The 21,098-nt window shown below is 40.6% G+C and overlaps 1 protein-coding gene across 5 annotated transcripts in view; it reads left to right on the plus strand.

Annotated features, from left to right (window-relative positions):
• Window positions 1–21,098, plus strand: part of LOC130563982 (transcription factor COE3) — a 93,320-nt gene that overhangs the window by 62,006 nt on the left and 10,216 nt on the right. For 3 of the 5 annotated variants that reach the window (XM_057349828.1, XM_057349830.1, XM_057349832.1), the window contains exons 7-11: window positions 502–583; window positions 675–792; window positions 2,280–2,413; window positions 2,937–3,063; window positions 13,586–13,674. In XM_057349828.1, the coding sequence (XP_057205811.1) occupies window positions 502–583; window positions 675–792; window positions 2,280–2,413; window positions 2,937–3,063; window positions 13,586–13,674 (550 nt within the window). The remainder of the gene's footprint in view (window positions 1–501; window positions 584–674; window positions 793–2,279; window positions 2,414–2,936; window positions 3,064–13,585; window positions 13,675–21,098) is intronic. The other 2 variants (XM_057349829.1, XM_057349831.1) reach the window with 1 other exon arrangement.

The raw sequence follows: 21,098 nt of genomic DNA on the forward strand, positions 1-21,098 counted from the left end.
GCTGGTTGTTAACTGCCCGGATTATTATTGTGATAATGTGGCAATTAAAAGAAAAGTACTCCATCAAAATAGTGGGGCTTATAGTCCCGGAGATGAATGCGTAGAGATTACCAGCCAGGGGAAATGCATTAAGACTGCAATCCATTTTTTTACTGTAGCCTACCTCCAGCAGAGGAGGCTATTACGGCTCATCTTCATTGATATCCATTCCCGATCAATAGGGCCAGGGTGAGGTAAAAAAAAGAGTAAATCAACAAGGCAGAGTTAGTCTTCAATATAAAGGATGAAAAATCAAAGCTCATCTCTAATTACACGTCTCATGTCTATACGAGCGTCTGCTCCGAGCATGCGGACTAAATCACTCACTGACAGCTATTAGCGTGCCATATGCGGTTTCATTTCGCTGACTGTAAATATTGCACACGCTTTTTGCAGCCGGAGGCCTTTAAATGGGTTTACTTAAGGGACTCAAGAACGATGTTTGTGTTTCTTCTTTTCCAGATTTTTCCTGAAATTCTTCTTAAAGTGTAATCAGAACTGTTTGAAAAATGCAGGGAACCCCAGAGACATGAGGCGGTTTCAGGTGAGAATACAGATTCTCGAGGATAAAAACAGCTGATCTCATGCAGTTGGTGGACACATGGTCAAATAAACACTCTTTGTGCTCTTTATAGGTGGTGGTTTCCACTACGGTGAATGTAGATGGTCATGTCCTGGCAGTTTCAGATAACATGTTCGTCCACAACAACTCCAAACACGGGCGGAGGGCGAGACGCCTGGACCCCTCTGAAGGTAGAACGCATGCATCACGTATGGCTAATTCACATGGATTAGCGCAATAATATTATCGATATTTACGGTATTATCGCAATATCTATTTTTGGCTAGAATTTTACTCACCATGGCACACGATGTGACAATACAACGGATTAGAATTTTTCTATATTTATATAAGATAATGCAATTAATAAAATAAATTTTATTTTGTTTGTTTTGTGTTTTCAATTTGTTTTTTGGCCTATGATTTACACCCAAAATACAAGTGTAAAGAGTCAGAGAGAGTTTGTAACCATTGTGACTCCAAAGACAATGTTTAAATGGGTGCTGCTGAATTATTTATGATATCAGATTAACACGATATTGATAATTGTGGGTTTTAACATGTTGGATTATTGTGACACACCTACTTACTATATATAGTAATAACCAGAGAATAGGGTTGAGATTTAATGAAAAGAAAAGTCGAACTTCGCAGCGCTACATGCTGTCATTCCTCACCTACTTCTTCGAGTACTATAGATATATCGGGTTCTGTGCATCTGTAGGGTCGAGCTGCACTGGATAATGTCGCCTTTGATATGATGTGATAAAAGTTTGCGCAGAACTTCACCTCCCCGCTGACCTCCGAACAGTTCCTGTATGTAGGAATTTGTGATGAGCTCTGCTCTGCGATTGTGAAACGTCACTGTAAAATCACCAACACCCCTGTGTCCAACTAAAGAAAGAAAGTCATTGGTGTACTTCAAATAAGACTGTTTAGTAATTCTCTAAAGATCTACAAAGATGAAGTGGAAGTCACTGACAGCAATGCATTGTGTAAAACGGGCAGGCTTTCATCTTTACTGCACCAGAATACCCATGCAGGTATTGAAAAGGCAACAGCTGTTCCTTTCCACCCCAACAGGTGAATGCAAATCACGCCCAATGGTTTTGTTTACTTTCATCTATTCATTGTCACAGGAATCAAAATTCCCCATTTCCAGAGAATGTTTACCTCCACAACAAAGAGAACTTTCATAAGCAATCTGAAGTGACCTCAAGTCAAACGTTTGAAGTCGCATCCCGGTGATGTTGTTCGAGGAAAGTTGTGTACATGCAGTAATGTGGTCTGAAGTTGCTCAAACGGCCCCTTGGTTTGGCTGTTAGCTCGCCGAGCAGCGACCAATCAATTCCCGTCCATAGCCGGTGGAGACTGGGCCAGTCATTCAGTCAGCCTGTCTGCCTCCAAACTCATAGACGGATTTACGATAAAAGACAAAAAAACTTAATGGTTTTATTGAGCTGAGTGGTGCACAGACACCAAAGGAAGAAAAAAACAAATGAGCTCTTACGGTCATCTGGCTTCCTGTTAATCTTTTTTTTCTTTTGCATTGAGGGTATGCAGACAGTAGAGTAAAACATTGGTCAACTGTTCATTCGTTTTACGAGAATTTTCACAAAATTTACAGGAATGTTGACACTGTTCTAACGATTGTGTGATGTGATCTTGTTTTACGAAGCAGCCACTCCATGCATTAAAGCCATCAGTCCCAGTGAAGGATGGACGACTGGAGGGGCCACCGTCATCATCATTGGCGACAACTTTTTCGACGGATTACAGGTGGTCTTCGGCACAATGCTGGTGTGGAGTGAGGTATGTTATGAAAAATTAATTGAATATGCTTTGAACATCACTATGTATTTATTTATTTATGGTATATAAACTTTATTTTTATTTTACAAATTATATATTATAATAAATATAACTATATTTGGTTATAAAATGTTAGATTATTTAATTTTTATTTTATTTGAATAATTATTTATTTTATTTTTATACTAATTATATATAATTACAGATATATTAATTCTTCGGTTATAAAATACAAAATTATTAAAGTTATATTCTTTTTTGATATTTATTATCTTTAAAATATAACCTTTTATTTAAAAATGGACTGTTGCAATTGTAGCAAGTTTAATATAACGTTTAATGTTAAAATGTTACAGTTTCAGTCTTCTAGTTTTAGAAGCAAATGCAAAAACTACAGCATCTACTACACTATATGACTAAAATCTATAACTCTGTCCTGTGAGTAATGAATCAGTTTTTAAATTGAAGAAAGTGTTTGAGTATTGATTGTTGACCACTGAACGTGCGCTCTTATGGCTTCTAGCTCATCACACCTCACGCTATCCGTGTGCAGACACCCCCTAGACACATCCCTGGGGTCGTGGAGGTCACACTTTCCTACAAGTCCAAGCAATTCTGCAAAGGAGCTCCTGGGCGCTTTGTCTACACAGGTATACAACACTTACCACTGCCTGGAGCATCACATTTTTATAGGTTGATCTTTGCATGTCTTTTCATCCATTTTCTGAAGTGCTTCTCCTGTCTTTGTTGGCGTGCAAGTATGCTTTTCGGTCCTTAAAGACGACGTGCCTGTTCCACAATGTCGGTTGTGTCTTTACCTTTGGCCGATGTCCGCTCTCCTGTGTCCGAGTATCATTTAGTCAAATCGATGCTTTTCATCCAGCGATTATTTCATCAGAATAATCCAGATGCCAGTCAAGGAAGGCGAAAGGTCAGATCGAGGACTGTTTGGTCCGATAAGAAAATGTCAGGACTGTGTTCGGTCTGTCTGTAAAACATCAGCTTTATCTCAATGTATTTCACGCTCTCTTTGTTCAAAGCACCTCTCATTCAGATGCACTGGCCGTGTAAGCAGCAAAAAGAGACCATTTTACAATGGAGTGGACGAGCCTGTCTTACTTTCGGCCGTTGCTTTGCAATGCTAATGTCTGCTTGGGCCGACAAGGTGATTTGACTGACAGCTGTACTGTGCGTGGCTTTTACGAATCCCGCATTGAGAATGGCTTGAAATTTTTCTTAAAGTTCAAAAGAATATTCTCTTGCAAATGTAAAGATGAATGGGACGGACCTGTGGAATATCTTAGAATCAGAAAGCAGAGATAGAACTCAAGTGTCAGGTCACACAAGATAAAGGACATCATCATTTTTTTTATCATTGTATAAAAAAATCGAATGCATAGTATAGATTCGTTTTTATTAATGTATAGAAAACAGGTTCTTCAAACTTCTTCTTTTGTCTTCTACAAAATAGTTTCCTGTAAGAAACAATATACCTTTTTCGGACACTGCATGCCTAATCTTGTTTCCCAGAATGCATCTCTGTACACTGCAAATTAGATTCACGCATACATATTTTAGACCGTGGATGCACGGACGTACATCCGGCATCTTATTTATTGTGCCAGAGACGTGTGATATTCATGAATGTGAACTGAAGCAGGCTTTTAAATACTAAATAGGCAGACTGTGTATAATTGAAGAGGAATGAGAGAGCATCTAACCTCAATGATGTCTTTCCTACAAGAGATTTCCCATAAGCCTCAGTGAGGTCAACTTTACACTGCATTCCAGCTCGAATCAAACTCGCTCCTTATCGTCAGACGCTTCCAAATGAACGCCAGCCAGTTTGAATATTTTGAAAGAGATACATTTAGGTCATCAGAAATTAAGCGTCCCGACCGTAGGGATTGGGAGGGGGATCGGTGGATACGTACTGTACTGTACATTAGCAAAAGAGACACAAATTATTTTTATCATATTCCTTTTATCTGTCTTTCATTAGCAGTAATGGAGCCCAGTAGTGCATCAAAGGCGGACTATGTGCCCATTGCACTGATTGTAGGCTGACGGTCTTATCTTTGGTGGAGCGGGGAGCAGAAAGACAAGTAGAAATGCTCAGAGACATGTCTTCTATACAGTAGTGTTAACGCCAGCACAGGAAGTGATCTCACGATCATCTGTCTGAAGCTGTTGTGGGAAATTTTCAGCTTTCTGAAACAGCTGGCTGTTGCTTTGCTGTTACACTTGTGTTGAGGGAACAGTCCTTAGAAATCAACTAAACAAACTAGCATAAGCCAAACTTGACAATGAGGGTCTGATTTAGATTTGAACGATGTTTGAATGGACAAATTTAAAATACACTTATCCGAAGTGACGTAGAGTGCATTAAATCTATAAAGGGTGGTTAATTTATAGACAGCATTTAACTTAATATTATATTTTATAATATTATAATTGTAATAAATATTATTGTAGAAAAAAAGTATCTTAAAAATTTTTTTTAAACAGTTCATTTGAACTGTACAGAAATATTCAGTTTAATTCAAATTTATATCTATAGCACCTTTTACAAATTTTATTGTTGCGAAATAGATGTATGGAAAACACCTCGTAGAACAATCAGAGGAGACATAAAGAAATGTGTAGAAATAAATTTAAATCATAAAAAACCAGAAATACATTTTTTCTATATTTATTGCATCTTATAGCAAATGAAGAGTTTGGTTCCAAAATGAGAACTCCGTTTTTAAAAATGTTTAAAGATCATGTTTTTTTACTGTGCATTCCAATTAATATCAATCAAACGGCAGTTGGTTTGTTTTGATTTAAGCCATAATAACTAAAAAGAATACAGCTAACTTACACAATAAAACACAATAAAAACATGATAACATCATAAAAAACATGATTTTAGAATTTTTTTTGAAAACAGAGTTATCTCATTTTGGAGCCAAACTCTTCAAATTTTTGTTAGTAGTGATTACATAAATTTTTCATTTACATCAGCGATACTGTAGAAACATCTCTATAAATCTGTATAAATTATTGAATAAACAATAGATCTGTCTAAATAATTTCATGCGAGACTGTACAGTACACCAGTGATTCTCAAACTGGGGGCCCCAAGATGGATCCGGGGGGGCACAGTTGTGTGACATTTTATCAAATATAGAAATCTATGATAAATTTTGCACAATGAAACATCAGAAAAATATGATGTTTCAGCATTGTACAATTAAATATGTTTTTGGTTTAATTAAAATTCTATGTTTAAGTCTTTATTTGGGGGGCCACAAAGCGATACACCCAACATAAAAGGGGCCTTATAACGAAAAATTTTGAGAACCACTGCAGTACACTGACGATCGTAACTGTAAAAACTATTGTCTTTGGGAATGTAATCAGACCGACTTAGTGATTTTGTTGATGTACACCGCTAGCTACTTCCCAACGCTAGCTAGCTAGCACTACAGGGAATGTCATAGATTGGCTCTCTTTTCACACGTGGCACGGGCTAGTTAGGACATCTTGTTAGATTGCAGAATGTTAAGTCCATTCTCACTTTCTGTGTTGCAGCTGGTACCTGATAACTATTACTGCACTCTTTCTCACATTTACCCTCTTCTGTCTCATTCTCCCACTGGAGAGATCTTCTTCACTTCTATTCTGTGTTAGTTCTGCTTTCTGCCTGCATGCATCATTAAGTCCTTCAGTCCACGAGTGCTTGTCTCTCTCTCCCTCTCTCTCTCTCTCTCTCTGGGGGTTAGGACTCCCCAGGTGTTAGGTTTGGAGGAAGGAGGGCGAGATGAGTGTGAAGTGCCTGAGGGTATTGACTTTCCTGGGAAAACACAGCTCTCTAAAATCAGTAGCCAAATACTGCAATAACTCAACAGCCATTGATCGTCTTTCCCCTATGGCCACATTGATCTATACATTACAAGCTTTGAGACTGGCGGCATGGATCCAGCTTACGCTAACACAACCCTCCCAATCATCAGTAACTTACTGCCACTGCCATAATAATCATAATAATACATGTGACGAGAAGTAATGTATTCAGTTTGATGCAGCTAAATGACAGCACGGTAGTAAATCACGCCCCTGTTTTGCCAGCTTGTACCTGTAGTACTTTATAAACAAGCGTGTTTGGTTGCTACACTATTAAAAAATAATGTGTTTGTGTAACGTGAAGGCAACAGTTTGCACATTGAATTTTTATTTAAGAAGTTGAGAATTACATTTATATTTATGCATTTGGCAATGATTTTATCCAAGCTATACTGTACATTTTATCCCTCGGGTATCAAACCCATGAACGCAACAGGAACACAGACATTAAAGTCTGCCATTTGTCCATATCATTTTATTTGATTTATTTAATTGCAGTCAAGGAAATGCATCAGTATAAAACAACAGTTGTATCTGAAGCATCCTTACATCTTCTTGAGAGGGAAAAGGGTTTTATTCCCCTAGCGGTGCTGTATGCATTCCAGGCAATTGCACAATATCCTGGAGACAGTGGCTGAGAGTACTGGAGGTGCGGGACTGTTAATATAAAGTATACTGGTCTCCAGGGCAGCTAAGTGCCTGTCAGAACATGCCTGATGTTCTTCAGGCTGACAGCCTTTGGCATCGCAAACAAGAGCTGGAGCATCTTTGCTGAGACCTGAGACCTTTTGTTTTAAGAACTAAGGATCTCCTCAATAGGGTGCTGGGTTACGCAGTGGCAGAATAAACGACCACCTTGAACACCTGCCTAACTAGTTGTCTACTCTCCGTATCCATAATCTCTCCTTGTTTGAGCAGGAATTATAGAAAAGGTGTTGTTTTGTGAAGCTAATGGCCACCATGGGGTTGTAGACTAGGCTGCATCGCTCCTGGGGGGTTACTCTGGGCGTACACTGTTTTCGGTCACTAAATCTTCATCTGCAGCACACTTCATACATTACGCTATTGCCAAAAGTGAATGTAAAACTTTATAGCGCTTCTAACTGTGTTTGTTTTTGAGTTGCAGCTCTGTTGAGAGTCTTGCGGAAATGTAGAGGCGCGGTGCTGGAACAGACGTCGGGAATCGGTGTAAGGGTGGGATTGGATGTCAAAGCCACACAACAAAGATTTTCTCAATCTAGTTTGAGTGAATGTAATTGCCGCAGCCTGGGGCCAAAACAGTTGATTGGAAAACCAAGGAGCTCCCAGCTGGTATGCAACTTAATGTCACAGGCTGGTTTTGGAACCTGTTTTTTGTGTTCGCACATCAGCCAGAAGTTCTGGCGCCGTCCGGCACACAAGCTCTTTAAATCTGGCACTTAAGCTTAATGGCACAAGCCCGGTGGACGCGGTGTCTGATGTTTCTCAAAGGCCGTTCCCATACACGCAGCTCGGAGAGGGACCAGGAGCAGTTCACTTGTTGCCCAGACCGTGGAACAATGGGCCACTTTGTTACCTTTTCATCCTCCGCGCGGGCAGATGGAACACATTAGCGTAACGTTCCACTAGATGAGCTCCGCGGGGCTGCCGAGCACGTAGAACAGCACCCGGTATGATGTCATCATTTCGTACGGTTGTTTCACAGCTTGGACGCTGATGTGTTTGAGAGACTCGCTCTAGGAGGTGGTCTGTCAACATCATCCTGACGATGGCATTTATTAGTCAGTTGCGTTAACAGTAGCTATCAAGTTGCTATTTTAGCCAACAGTAAGTTGCTATAACTTAAAGGGGTAGTTAATCCAAAAGTAGAAAGAAGTAAGGTCATACAGGTTTGGAATTTAAATTTAAAGGGCTCATTTAATAAGTGCAATGGCATCAAACGCTTTTGAATAACATTATCGTCTTGTGGTTTGAGTGCTATTATAGCTATCAGTATCGCTGTTGCTTTACTACAATCACACACATCCACGGACAGCACAAACTCTTCCCATAACTCGAGACAAGCTGAAAAAGTAAAGCGGAGGTGACACGAACTCCCTTCTTTTAAGTCCACTCATTCACTCTCTTTTTCTTCTACTCTCCTCAGAGACGCACTAGTGACGCAGTCCTGCTGATTACCGCTCGCATCCGCTTGTTGTGCTGGCTAGATATGTTAATCATCTGCTGGGTAATTGCCTCTGTAGCGCCTTGATTAAGTTGAGTGACACGTCAAGAAAGTGTGCCTCAAAGCCTTACTTCCCCCACCTGAGGAGGCTGTTATTATTTTGGAGTCACAGCCTAAAGTGTCCCCCCGTGAAATGACTAATTATCCAACATTGGTTCCACAGGTCTCCTCTTAAAGAGAAAAGTGTCTCCTTTGATAGTGAATATGAATCCCAGCTCTGTAAAGGAAAGTCACGTTCCCCTGGTGTAGAAAAGCCCTCTGTAGCTCATCAAACGCTCCTCTTCTTACATACCACTACTCTCAGTTCCTAGTTCTTGTCTCACACGCACACGCATGACACCGGTAATATAACAGCCCCTGTGAATTCCGAAATAAAGATGCCCCACCACGCGCTTTTAATTTAGTGGCCGACTGTAAGCGAGAATCATTTGTTGATTATCCGCCCCGAGAAAGTCAGACAGTATTTCAGGGTGTGATGTCACACAGGGGTAAATTAAGGTCAGATCACGTAGCTCGGCTTTCCTAATTGCTGCCATAACAGCGGAGTGCGTTCAAGCCATAATTAAAAGTGTGCGGTTCGTTTCAGTGTGATCGGAGCTCTCTGTTGTCGGTGTGCTTGAAAAGGCCGGGGTGGGCTTCTCTTCATCTTCCCTGGTGGCTTTCCACTTTAAAGAAGCCTGCGCGGCCTGCCTCTACTGTCAATCACAGTTTAAAGTTCATGAAATTTCTATGAGGATCGATCCAGGGAAGAGGAGGTTGGGGTGTTTGGGGGTTGCAAGGAGCGCTCCGCAATGATTGATCAGAACTTGCACTTTGAATCTCACTTCTTGTTTTATTCTTTCAGAGTGGTGCGGTGGTGTGCATTCAGATTTTTCCCTTCATAGCAAAGGCTCTGGTCGCAGCCGCATGGGCAACACGTTTGCATCTGTTATGACTTTTCTGATGCAATGACGGACGGGTTCGAATCAATGGCACGCTATAGAGGGTCTTCAGACGTTTGTCAACAAGCTAGATCGGCGACCCGGCAGCGACAGTGGGGCGACACTTGACAGACTAGAGCAGGAAAACAAATCACTTCCTTTCCTTTCGCACCCCTCACATCGCCCCGTTGTGCATCCGCAAATGTCTTCCCCCTAAAGAGTAGACGGCCAATCTAAGTGCTGCAGGTGGAAGAGCCGCCCGCTCGGAGCGATTCCCTCCCATATCAATCATGTAGCACATGAAAATGAGAAATTGCGGCGTGTTGTGTCGGAATCCAACCCGGCATCAAATTCCCCATTCCATCAAAGCGCCTCCCACGGACGGCACAGGGCTTGATCAAGTGTTTTAGATGGACCGTGGGCTCCATCTGAAATCGTTCAGTCTGCGTTAGAGGGAGACCGCCGAAATAGCCTCTCTCTGAATACCGTAGACACATGGTTGGCCGGGGGGGCGTGACTATGATTACAATCACGACATCATGGGGGTTAAAGAGGAGAGAACGGGAATAGATATGTCACCTAAAGAGCTCCCATGTTGAAAATGCAGACGCCATCGGGGAAAAGAGAAACATGATCGGTCGGAGGCCCTTTTGGAAAGTGGGGACACGAGAATGTAAATAGAAAAACAGAGGAGGGTAAATGGATGTAAGCCCAGATGTAAACAAATGCAGTGTATACATATTTGGCTGTAGATGGGTTGGAATTGTGGGGGTCGGTATTTTCAGGCGTCTGAGAAATGAAGTGTTTTGATAATTTCTGGAGGTCTGTGTGAGATGCAGACCAACTTAAAATAACTATAAAAGTTTTATAAAGTTTTCAGTAACGTTTATACGTATGCGTTCACACTATATTACTATAATATCTTATAGGTGTGTGTGCATTCCATAGGAATCCATTTAAATAAACAAAATGCTGTCAATGACCAATCAGAGACTTGTGTCGACAGTAATTACACTTACAGTATCCTACAATTTTTTTGAATTTGTTGGTTATACATCCAAATTTCTGTTGTTTTATTTCTTTCCAGAATATATCAGACTCGTAATGCATTAGAAAGCGTTGCCCTCATTATGTTTGGCTATCATGAATTGGTAAGTGTTGAGTGCTTTCCCAGTCAGCCCAATATGACCTCTGACCTCCGTGTAGTGTGTAATAAGACCAGAGAGTATGCTGGGATTGATTTCAGAGTTGCACGCACTACGTCTAATTTGCTAGATAGATAGAGCCACGGCGAGCTGTGTCCAATGCAGGTTAACTGCATGCTATAGGTCAAGCGTTCTCTGGTTTTGCGTGAGAGGATTGCGATGCGTTGAAGGGCGAGGGTGCAGTGGTGATGATCAAGTACAGAAGAGGATTTTAGAAATACAAAAGCATCAACCGTAATAAATTCAGTACAAGTGTCTCTTTTACCTAATTCTGTGGCAGCTCATGGTGTTGTTTTCTCCCACCGGACATCTGAAAGAGGAAATCATATTAATCTTGCACTGTTTCCTCACACTCCAAAGCCACCTTCTATTTAGCATCAGTAGATCTCTGCGGAGCGCGCTACAACCTTTGAATGTGAAAGATAAAGAAAAAAGAGACGCGCAGCCCCACAGCGCTAGCAATAAGGAGATGATTAAATTAATAATAAATATACATCCCTCTCCTCGTCTCATCTGACGCTCGCGCCCGCATGCACACGCCCTCTCGCCACCTCTTCACCGAACTGCATTATCTTTCCCTTTTCGAAATCGCACGTCAGGCACCTCAAAGATGCGTGGATGGCTGAGAGGAAGGGAGAAAAAATCAATACAAATTACGACAGAGAAAGTGGCACTGATGGCTAGAATTGCAGCATATGTTTACACTAAATCAGGCAATCTATCTTCATATGGGCTGTGTAATGCAGGCGGGGTCAGGGTTCGGCCCGCGCACACACACTCTCCAATTACTCCCACTTCTCGGCGGGAGGCAAGCCGTATCGATTGGCTGAGAGGACAGAGGCCCTGCAGGCAGCCAATGGGGCGCTGGGGTCAGAGTTCAGGGGGATTTTAATAAGAGAAGTAATGGGCTTAATTTCTTGGGGGTGTGATAGAGAGACAAACCCCTCCTCCCTGTGTCTTCTGTCCAGTGCTACATTAAAGTACAAGTTTTATGTGATTGCTATATGAATTTGCTATTACAGACGTTCTCTCTCTCTCTCTCTCTCTCTCTCTCTCTCTCTCTTTCTGTTTTTCTTTCTTTATTTCATGCCTTTCTTTCTTTATTTCTTTCTTCTTTCCTTTTTTCTTTTCTATTCTTTTCTTTTGCTTTTACATGATTATCCTGCTTTCCTATCTTCCTTTCTTTCTTCAATCCATCCATCACTTATTCATCCATCTGTCCTTTATTCCTTTCTTTCTTTCAATTTTTATGGGATTGTTATTTAAAATAGCTATTTCTGTTTTTCTTTTCTTTTGTTTTCCTCTCTTTATTTTTTACTTTTATCTTTTCTTTCTTTCTTTCTTTCTTTGTTTTTTATTCTTTGTTTCTTTCCTACCTTCCTTTCTTCCATCCTTTCTCTTTTCTTTCTTTTCTTTTACATTTTTTTATTTTCCTTCTTTCCTGCCTTCCTTTGTCCATCCATCCATCACTAATCTATCCATCCTTCCTTTATTCCAAGTTTTATGGGGTTATTATGTGAAATAGCTATTTCTGTTTTTCTTTTCTTTCCTTTGCTTTTCTCTCTTTAATTATTTACTTTATTTATTTACTTTTCCTTTCTTTCCTTTACTCTCTTTATTATATCTTCCTTCCTTCCTTCCTTCCTTCCTTCCTTCCTTCCTTCCTTTCTTTTTTTTATTTTTCTCCTTATTTTTTACTTTTTCTTTCTTTCTTTCTTTCTTTCTTTCTTTCTTTCTTTCTTTCTTTCTTTCTTTCTTTCTTTCTTTCTTTCTTTCTTTCTTTCTTTTATCCATCCATCCATCCATCCTCCCTTCTCTTTCTTATCTTTTCTGTCTGTCTCTTACCTTCCAGTTTTCCACCTTTACATCCAGGTGCTGCCTGTTATCACATGGCAAGACTGTCAAGAAATGACACAACAATACAGTGACACATCACTTACTGAACCTTATCAAACTGCATTTGATCAGCGAGCATTTCTCTTGAACCAGATCCACAGCACCTTTCTCGCAGCATCCCGAGAGACCACGGGCCCGCCGAGTCCCAAACCCCCTCCTCGTCAGCCCGTCACTCCGCGAACGCTTTTCTCCTCCCCGCCGTGAAACCGGCTCAAACAAATTTGATTTAGCAGCTCGGCGAGGGCCATTCCTGAGGAAAGAAAACAAATATTGTTATAATGGTAATAACATCTATTTGCAGCGCGCGACAAACGACGCCGGGCCCTTTGAAAAGAGGTCCCTGCTCTCGCGCAGCCACCTTATTCTTATTCATGAAAGGACCGCTTATGCATATTAGCGCAAACTAGGTATTCTACTCGCCGGCGTTTGGACTGTCAATCATCCTTACGGAATACAAGAAGGAACGGTGACAAAAGGGTACCGGGCAAGAAGGCTGACAAATTGTCCCCAAAGTCAAATTTGACAGCCTTTTATGATTAATGGGCTTGATTATGGAGAAATATCTCCCTAACTGCTTTCCGGGTGTTTCTTTCTGCTTTTCCTATTGCGAGAAATGGTGAAGAGAGGCTAAGCGGAGCGGCAAGAGAATAAAATCAGCTGCGAGAAGAGTTGAGGGAGGAGAAAGGAATTGAATTAGGCAGGAAAGGTTAGAGTTTGTGACAAAAAGAAGCGTGCGGGGGGAAAGAAAGGCCACAGGGCCTGGCAAAACACTTCATAAAACAAATTCACGCAGGAGGAAGCCTGGGTTGATGCCACCGGGACAGACGAAAACAAATATACGGGGACAAATGTACAGGGGCGTGTAGCTCGAATGGTTGGGTATGGGATAAAAAATGTATATTCATAAAATGAATAAACTGTAATTCATCCGTCATCCTGCCAAATGCATAAATGTTACTTGCTGAGTAGTCATCGCTGTGGATTCAGTAAAAAAGACATCATGTGTCTTTAAAACTTAACCCGTTAAATCAAATAATCATATTTTCTGTTTCTCCTGCAGCTCTGAATGAACCCACCATAGACTACGGCTTCCAGAGGTTACAAAAGGTCATTCCTCGTCACCCCGGAGACCCGGAGAGGTTACCTAAGGTTAGTGTGGTGGTCTGAAGTTATTGTTTTCTTGGGTGTGTTTTAAAATCACACAACCTGCCCAGCGTCGGCATGACTTAAATGTAAAAGTGAGCCTAAAATTTATGCGAGACGGACATAAAACAGTACGTTGAATATTTCAGCCTCAGATTTGCCACTGCATTTGTACTTCAAATGCGTTCCCAAGTCTGCCAACCAAACCTTGATTCTCAAAGCCTGAGGGCCTTCTGTTTGATAGCGTAGAAAGAACATCTCATACGGGCTTGTGAATGAAAAAGCAACTGTTTGTGCGATACCGGCTTTGAAAGGGTGAGATGGAGGTTATATCCATGCTGGTGACTCGTTGCCACTTTGGAGCAGCAAAAAGCAAACAAATCTGTTGGAAAAAAGGAGAAATGCATGAGGACGGGGTGTATGTATATGCAAAACACACATGTGTGCACATTCACCGAGTCGAGCACGGAAACCGAATGTGCAGTCAGGTGCCCTGGGCGGTTTGCCGCCTGGTTAGTATGAAAAGATTATTTTCCCCTAAAAAGGCAGGAAGCTAAGTGAGAGAGATTCTTTCGGGCAGGGCGCTGGTGTAGGAGGGGATCAGATCTGATGCGGACTGACATTTTGAAACAGTTGCCAAATTGAAACCATTTATCAAAATCTGACATCTGAGATCCAGTCACCAAAAAAGCAGTTTATTTGTAAATTGATACTAATAGTAAGCATACATTGTCTGGCTGCTTTGATGGCATGATTTGTGGCGAGGGGAGGCCGCCAGCCATCACCTCTTATATACTTATACATTCGAGAGGAAAACTCAATAAGAATGTTGACGCTTTCTTCTCCGCCTTTATTTTGCTCCCGGTGCCGAGCATTTTTGACACGGTCCTATAAATAAATAAGCAAGTAGATACATAAAGCAGTAACTAGGTAAATAAATAACTAAGGGAATGAATAAGTAATTGAGCATGCAAATAAGCAAATGAATAAACAAATAAAAAGTTAAGTAAATAACCATGTTCCAAGCTGTGCATGAATATCCTCATTTGTGCTACTCCAGTATTTTTGTACAGTGTAACCTACATATCTAATAGAGTAGTGAGTGTATATTTATTTTAGGCCTTTTATATTTATTTGTTTTGAAATATGTATTTATTTTTAAATACATAGTCATGTCTAAGTGTTTAAAAATCCCCAAAATGAGATTTGTAGCATCCGAGTGTGCTTGTTTGTGTGTGTGTGTGTGTGTGTGTGTGTGTGCGTGCGTGCGTGCGTGTGCGTGTGTGTGTGTGTGTGTGCGTGTGTGCGTGCGTGTGTTTGCTTGTTTGTGTGAGTGAGTGTGTGTGTGTGTGTAATATGTGTAAGCTTGCCAGTGATAGCCCCAGCATTTAGAAACCCAGCTGTGCTCGCCTGTCGACCTTTGCTGGGGCCAGACGTGTATCAGGTTTATCTATAATTTCATTTCCAGTCCCAGGTTTGGCCGTCAGCACGCACCTTTCTGTCCAGATAGATCAGGAATATGGATGTGATTCAGGGTCCCGTATTTCTCGCTGGCATTTGGGACACATGCAGACAGTCCCAGGTTGCCAGGAGGTTAACAACCTGTGAGATCCACTCTTTCAGACACCTGGATAGCAGTGATCTCTTTTAGCAACGGATTGTGTTTCCAATATAAAGCCAGTGTTGTTTTTTATAGTGTTTGTTTGTAAAAATACGATGCTATTGGAATATATTTTTAATTTATTTTAAAGCTATGTTACAATGTTTAAAACAAGCAGCACTGCAATTTGACTTGGCAGTAAATTGCTGAGATTACAAATGTCCCTATGTGACAACTTGCCCCGGTCCGCTCAACACACTGCAAAAGTTTTTTTGGCTGCTTTTAATTTTTTAAGCAGAATCAAATTGGCTTTTCAGATCATTTCAACTTACCATTTTAAATGTCTTTATATTAATTCAACTCATCAATATACAGTAAGTTTTAACTTTTATTTTTCAACTCATTTTTGAAACATGCATTTGCATGTTGGCACATTATACTTTTATCAGTTAAGTACTTTATTACTATAGTAAGCATGTGTGTGTGTGTGTGTGTGTGTGTCAGTTTGCTTCTGTAACACTGTGTGTGTGGTGGACCGCTGCTCACCAGCCTCAGTGTGTGTATGTGATTTATCATTGTTAGGGGACCTGTCGGATGGCTTGCTCTCCCGGGTCAGCTGATCTGCTCTCGCCGGGCGCTTGAGAACCATCCTTCCATAATTGAGCCCCTAGAAAGAAAGCACGGGGAAAAAAAGAGGAAAAAATATAGAAATGAAGATAGAAACTGGCTTGTCGGGCGACAGCCTTCAGGGCCAGAGAGTCGAGTGCCGGGCCAATCTAGAGTCAAACAGACTCACCTTGTTACCTGTGTTGAATGAACTGCAGAGCTTCTGTGCTACTTTTTGTGACCCACCCAGCCACATACACTTCACACACACACTCAGCCAGACACAGACAGCGGGGGGCAAGAAGTATAGAGATGAATTCATGCTGTGATGCGCTGCTGTAGGGATCTGTGGAAAGGAAAAGCAGAGGAGCGCAGCATCTTGATGTTGCATCAAGCGTGCTCTCTGCCTTTTGGCCGGTGGATTGAAGAGATTAACATGCAGACGTGAATTCAGCTCATCCAGAACATCTCACAGGGCAGAGAACAACTCGCATGCCTCCGTGAGTGCTCATCGTGAGGGGTGCGATCAGGGCCGTCTCTTAAACATCCGGCTAACTAGAACCAAAACAGGTTTTGCAGTTTTTCAGTTGCTTTTTATTATTCTGTTCTTCATAAAATATGTATTTACCTATGTTTTAATGAATTTATTTTTAGTCTCTTTATTAATAGTTTATATATATATTGAAAGTTACGTAAATGACAAATTTGATCACTAATGACCTAGAAAAAAATCTAAAATATTTTGATCCCCGCTAAAGTCACTGTATTATGTTCACCTTGATCAAGAACTTGCAAGGTTATTTTAGGTTACTAAAATTAAAACTTTGAAAACGTCTCTGTTCATCGAAATCAAATCAAATATTGACCTAAAAATTATGGGAAAACTTAACTAAAGGAAAAATTGAGTTTAAAGCACTAAAATTATAATAATGAACTAAACCTAAAATAAAACTAAAATAGAAATTAATTAATATTATATAGCAACATAAAAAATAAACAACTAAATTATAAAAAGACAAAAGCATATACCAAAATTTCTAAAACTTTAACTTAAATTAAGCATAAAACATAAAGATAAAACAAAAATCAAATAACATTGATAAACTTGATAAGATCAAGGTTTTTTTACATTTCTTTAACACCACATAGTATAAATACATTGTACACATTTTTAAGTACTGGTTAATTCAACTTTAACTCTTAAATTTTGGGCAGATATGAGTTGAAATAACTTAAAAAAATAAGTTGAACGTATTTTAATGTGTTGAAACAATGTAAAAAAATGACCAAGTTGATTGTGCTTAAAAATTTAAGGCAGTAAAGATTTTTTTTACAGTATATGAAATAACCAAGACCAGTTCCTTCATTCTCCGACAGAAGATCCCTCTTGGTACAGTAGCACAAGAGGGACTTCTCTCTCCTCCAGCTACGTCCTCAACCTGTGACGCAAGGGACCATCCGCGAGGTCTTATCACCTGGTGACTGGAGCTCCCGGGTGAGGAAGGGAAGGTGTAAAAATGGGGGTCTCCTAAGAAAGACCACCACCCTCGAGTAATAAAGATCACAGGATGACTAATTGTATGCCTGGCAGGCGGCAGATCTTTACACCTCGACAGTCGGCTAATAAGACACGAGGCCCGGTACCTGTCTCTCTCTGGCCCAGGTGGCACACCTCTAAAGCCCAGAGCGGGGTCAGATGCTCGGGCCGACCGGCTGTAATCATCAGCGGGTCTACTAGAGGGCAACTGCCACCTTATCAATCATTGATCGCATTTCATTAGGGGGTTCAACAGAGTAAGTATTGAGCCTTGAAGTAATATCGAGGTTATGGAGCACCATGACTACAGGGAGCGTGGACTGATTCGTGCTGGCAGACTTAATTTGAGAGGGCTTTTTGTTTGGGCAGAGAAAGTGTGATGTGAAATAGTTTGTAGGGAATGTGAAGGCTACGAGTGTAAAGTAGCCGGCGGTGCTTCTGTAGACGGCACATAAATAATGAAGTAAAGCTGAGTTCACCGAGCGCAACTGTACAGTCTGTTCACCTTGTGGCTGTTTGAAATCATTTTATACCCAACACCCCTCCCGAACCAGTTCCTTTTTCTCTTTCGGTACCGTCTTGTATTTCTGGAATGAAACTCTTTCCTGTTTAGATTTGAAAACATTTTTTGCATTTTTATAGTTGTAGGTTTTAGTAGGAGAAGCAGCTGTATTCAGCAGTAGAAGAGAAGGAGAGAGAAAAGGAGAACTGTGGAGTGCCGATAAGCGATGTTGTTAGTGATAAATGAGACACTGTGCATTAGGATATTGATCAGGACTGAATTCAGACCAGTGTTAAAGTGCTCACAGTTCTGATTACACATAATACCTTGACAGGAAACCACACACTACAACTCACACACACACATAGACTGAAACAAAACGCACAATCCGCTTTTGATGACATCACACGTATTTCATTCAGTATAAACTCACAGTTACAGTACCAACATGTGCACATTTACTACATTCTAAAATGATGGACATTTCCTATGTTCATTTTTAAAAAGTTATTCATTTTTATTTATTTTAATTTAAGGGTGATTTGTCCATATTTTACCCAACCGTGGTTTAAAAAAACACAATATTTTTAAGTACTGTATGTAGTGTATATTAATCAAATGGCATATACAGCTGGTGTCCAATGTTAAAGGGATAGTTCATCCAAAAATCAAGATTCTGTCATCATTTACTCACCCTCTTGTCATTTCAAGCCTGTATGACTTTCTTTCTTCCGCAGAACACAAAAGAAGATATTTTATAAGAAACCGTACAACGATGGTAACCAATCACTTCTATTGTATGCACACAAAACCAATGGACACCGCCGTTGTTCGGTTACCAACATTCTTCAAAATATCTTCTTTTGTGTTCTGCAGAAGAAAGTCATATACAGGTTTGAAATGACAAGAGGGTGAGCAAATGATGACAGAATTTTCACTTCTGGGTGAACTGTCTCTTTAAGACAAAAATATTTAGACACTATAGTTGACTTAAAAGACACATATTGCTGTTTCACTTTATCTAAACCCGACTGATCATACAAACACAAACACTCAAACAAAACATAGATGCACGCCCACACCAGAAGACACCCGTGTACACAGAAAGCAACAACTCTTTGTGTGTAATGTGTTAGTCATCACATATTTTTTCACTTGTGCTTGTGAATGCATATAAGGGTGTGCTTTTGTGGGCGTGCGAATAGCTATGCAAGTGTGTGTGTTTGCGTAAGTTCATGTGTGTGTGTGTGTGTGTGTGTGTGTGTGTGTGTGTGTGTGTGTGTGTGTGTGTGTGTTCATGTTGTGCCAAAGGGCCCATGGCGGGCTGTCGTAGCCAGCAAGCATGAGAGACATTAACTAACTTCTGTTTTATAATGGAGATTAATGAACTGAGCCACGGCCAGAGGGAAGAGGGGACGGGAGAGCAAAGGAGAGCGAGGGTATGTAAAAGACAGAGAGAGAGAGAGAGAGGTATGCTGCCAGTGCCAAAGCTGTGCTGGTGACAGATTACCCACTGGGTGTGGATGGCAGAGCACTGTTCAACCAGGGACAGGTTGGGCGGCTGGGGCCGGACACAGGGAACTGCGGCGGCAAGGCTGCCTCGAACAAGAGCCCCATACCTGGACAGCATCGGGCAAGAGAGCAGGGGACAACCAAAGCATCGAGACATGTACAGATGGGCAGATGGGCAGAGGCAGGCAGGGTCGACTGGCATTTATAATATACCAAAAGATGATGCCCGTTTGCGTTGGTTTATTTTTCATTTGTTTCACTCAGATCCCAATACTACTAATGTGTTGATATAAATGATTAACTTAAGCTTATATTAGTTAAACAGGTATGAGAAGAACAGAGCACAAGGTCTCTCTCTCTCTCTCTCTCTCACTGCCTCTCGTGTTTGTCATTGACTTGAGCCATCTGTGAGGATCGTTATTGCTCACAGCTGATTGGCCGGGGAAAGACTGTTAGTTCTAAGGTCATATTTTGTCGTGGGAAATGAAAGTAAATGAGGATGAGGAGGAGGAGGAAGCTTCATGCCCCCCCATCTCCATATGCCCCCCGGTCCTCACACGCATGTGTGTATGTTCACAACCGCACAAACACTGGCAGAGAAACACACTCCCTGATGAGCAGTTAAAGTTAAACTCCACAGAACATTACAGTAGCTGCTGGTTTCCACGGCCTGGATCTCACTCAGTTATTCCTTAAAAATGTAACCCACACAGTGTGTTTAGTCACTCGGCCAGAAAGGTTTTTGGTGTTTTTGCAAAGGCCTCGTGGCCTGGCATCAAGCAGTCGAGAGCCATGTTTAGAGAACACAGAGGCCGATGATGACTGACATAAATATCATCAATCTGCAAAAGATTCTTTCTAGAATGAAGTCTACATTTCACATTTTGTGTGTTTCTGGTGCGTGTGTGTGTGTGTGTGTGTGTGTGTGTGTGTGTGTGTGTGTGTGTGTGTGTGTGTGTGTGTGTGTGTGTTTTAGGGCTAGATATGGTTTTTATTGTAGCAGAATAACCAAAAGTTGATGAAAACCCTATTTTGAGGATATATTTAAAAGGGAAATTACTAGATAAGGGTGCTAAATAAAACTTTTATATTTATAAAATATAAATTTATTCATAATTTATTAGGGCCGTCAAACGATTAATCACATCCAGAATAAAAGGTGGTGTTTCCATAATATATGTTGGTGTACACATACTGTACATGTATATACTGTATTTAAGAAATATTTAGATATATTTATTTATATTACCAATAATTAAAATGATATATAAATGTTTAATAATTTCATCTTTTTCTTAAATATGTATGTGTATGTGTTTATGAACACAAAATGAATTTACGTAAACTCAAACTTTTATTTTGGATGCGATTAATTGTTTGACAGCCCTATAATTTATGTAAATCTAAAATTGTGTCTTAAAAAGGTTGTAGAATTGTAGAATTTTTAGTTGTTTTATAATGTTTAATGAAGTTTAGGAGTTAAATTGTGCTATAATGTGAATATAAAAATAATAGTTTTAATTGGTAATTGAGTTCGCTTGGTCTCGGTGTGTGTGTGAGAGAAGCTTTGTGTTGTTCTCACAGTACAGTAATGATAGCTTTGGAAGAGACCCATCTGCCTCTTACCTGTTGACTCTAGAGGGGAAAAACAACCCTCTCTCTCTCTCTCTCTC

Source organism: Triplophysa rosa, linkage group LG13 (genome assembly GCF_024868665.1).
Source record: "Triplophysa rosa linkage group LG13, Trosa_1v2, whole genome shotgun sequence".
NCBI classification, from domain to species: Eukaryota; Metazoa; Chordata; class Actinopteri; order Cypriniformes; family Nemacheilidae; genus Triplophysa; species Triplophysa rosa.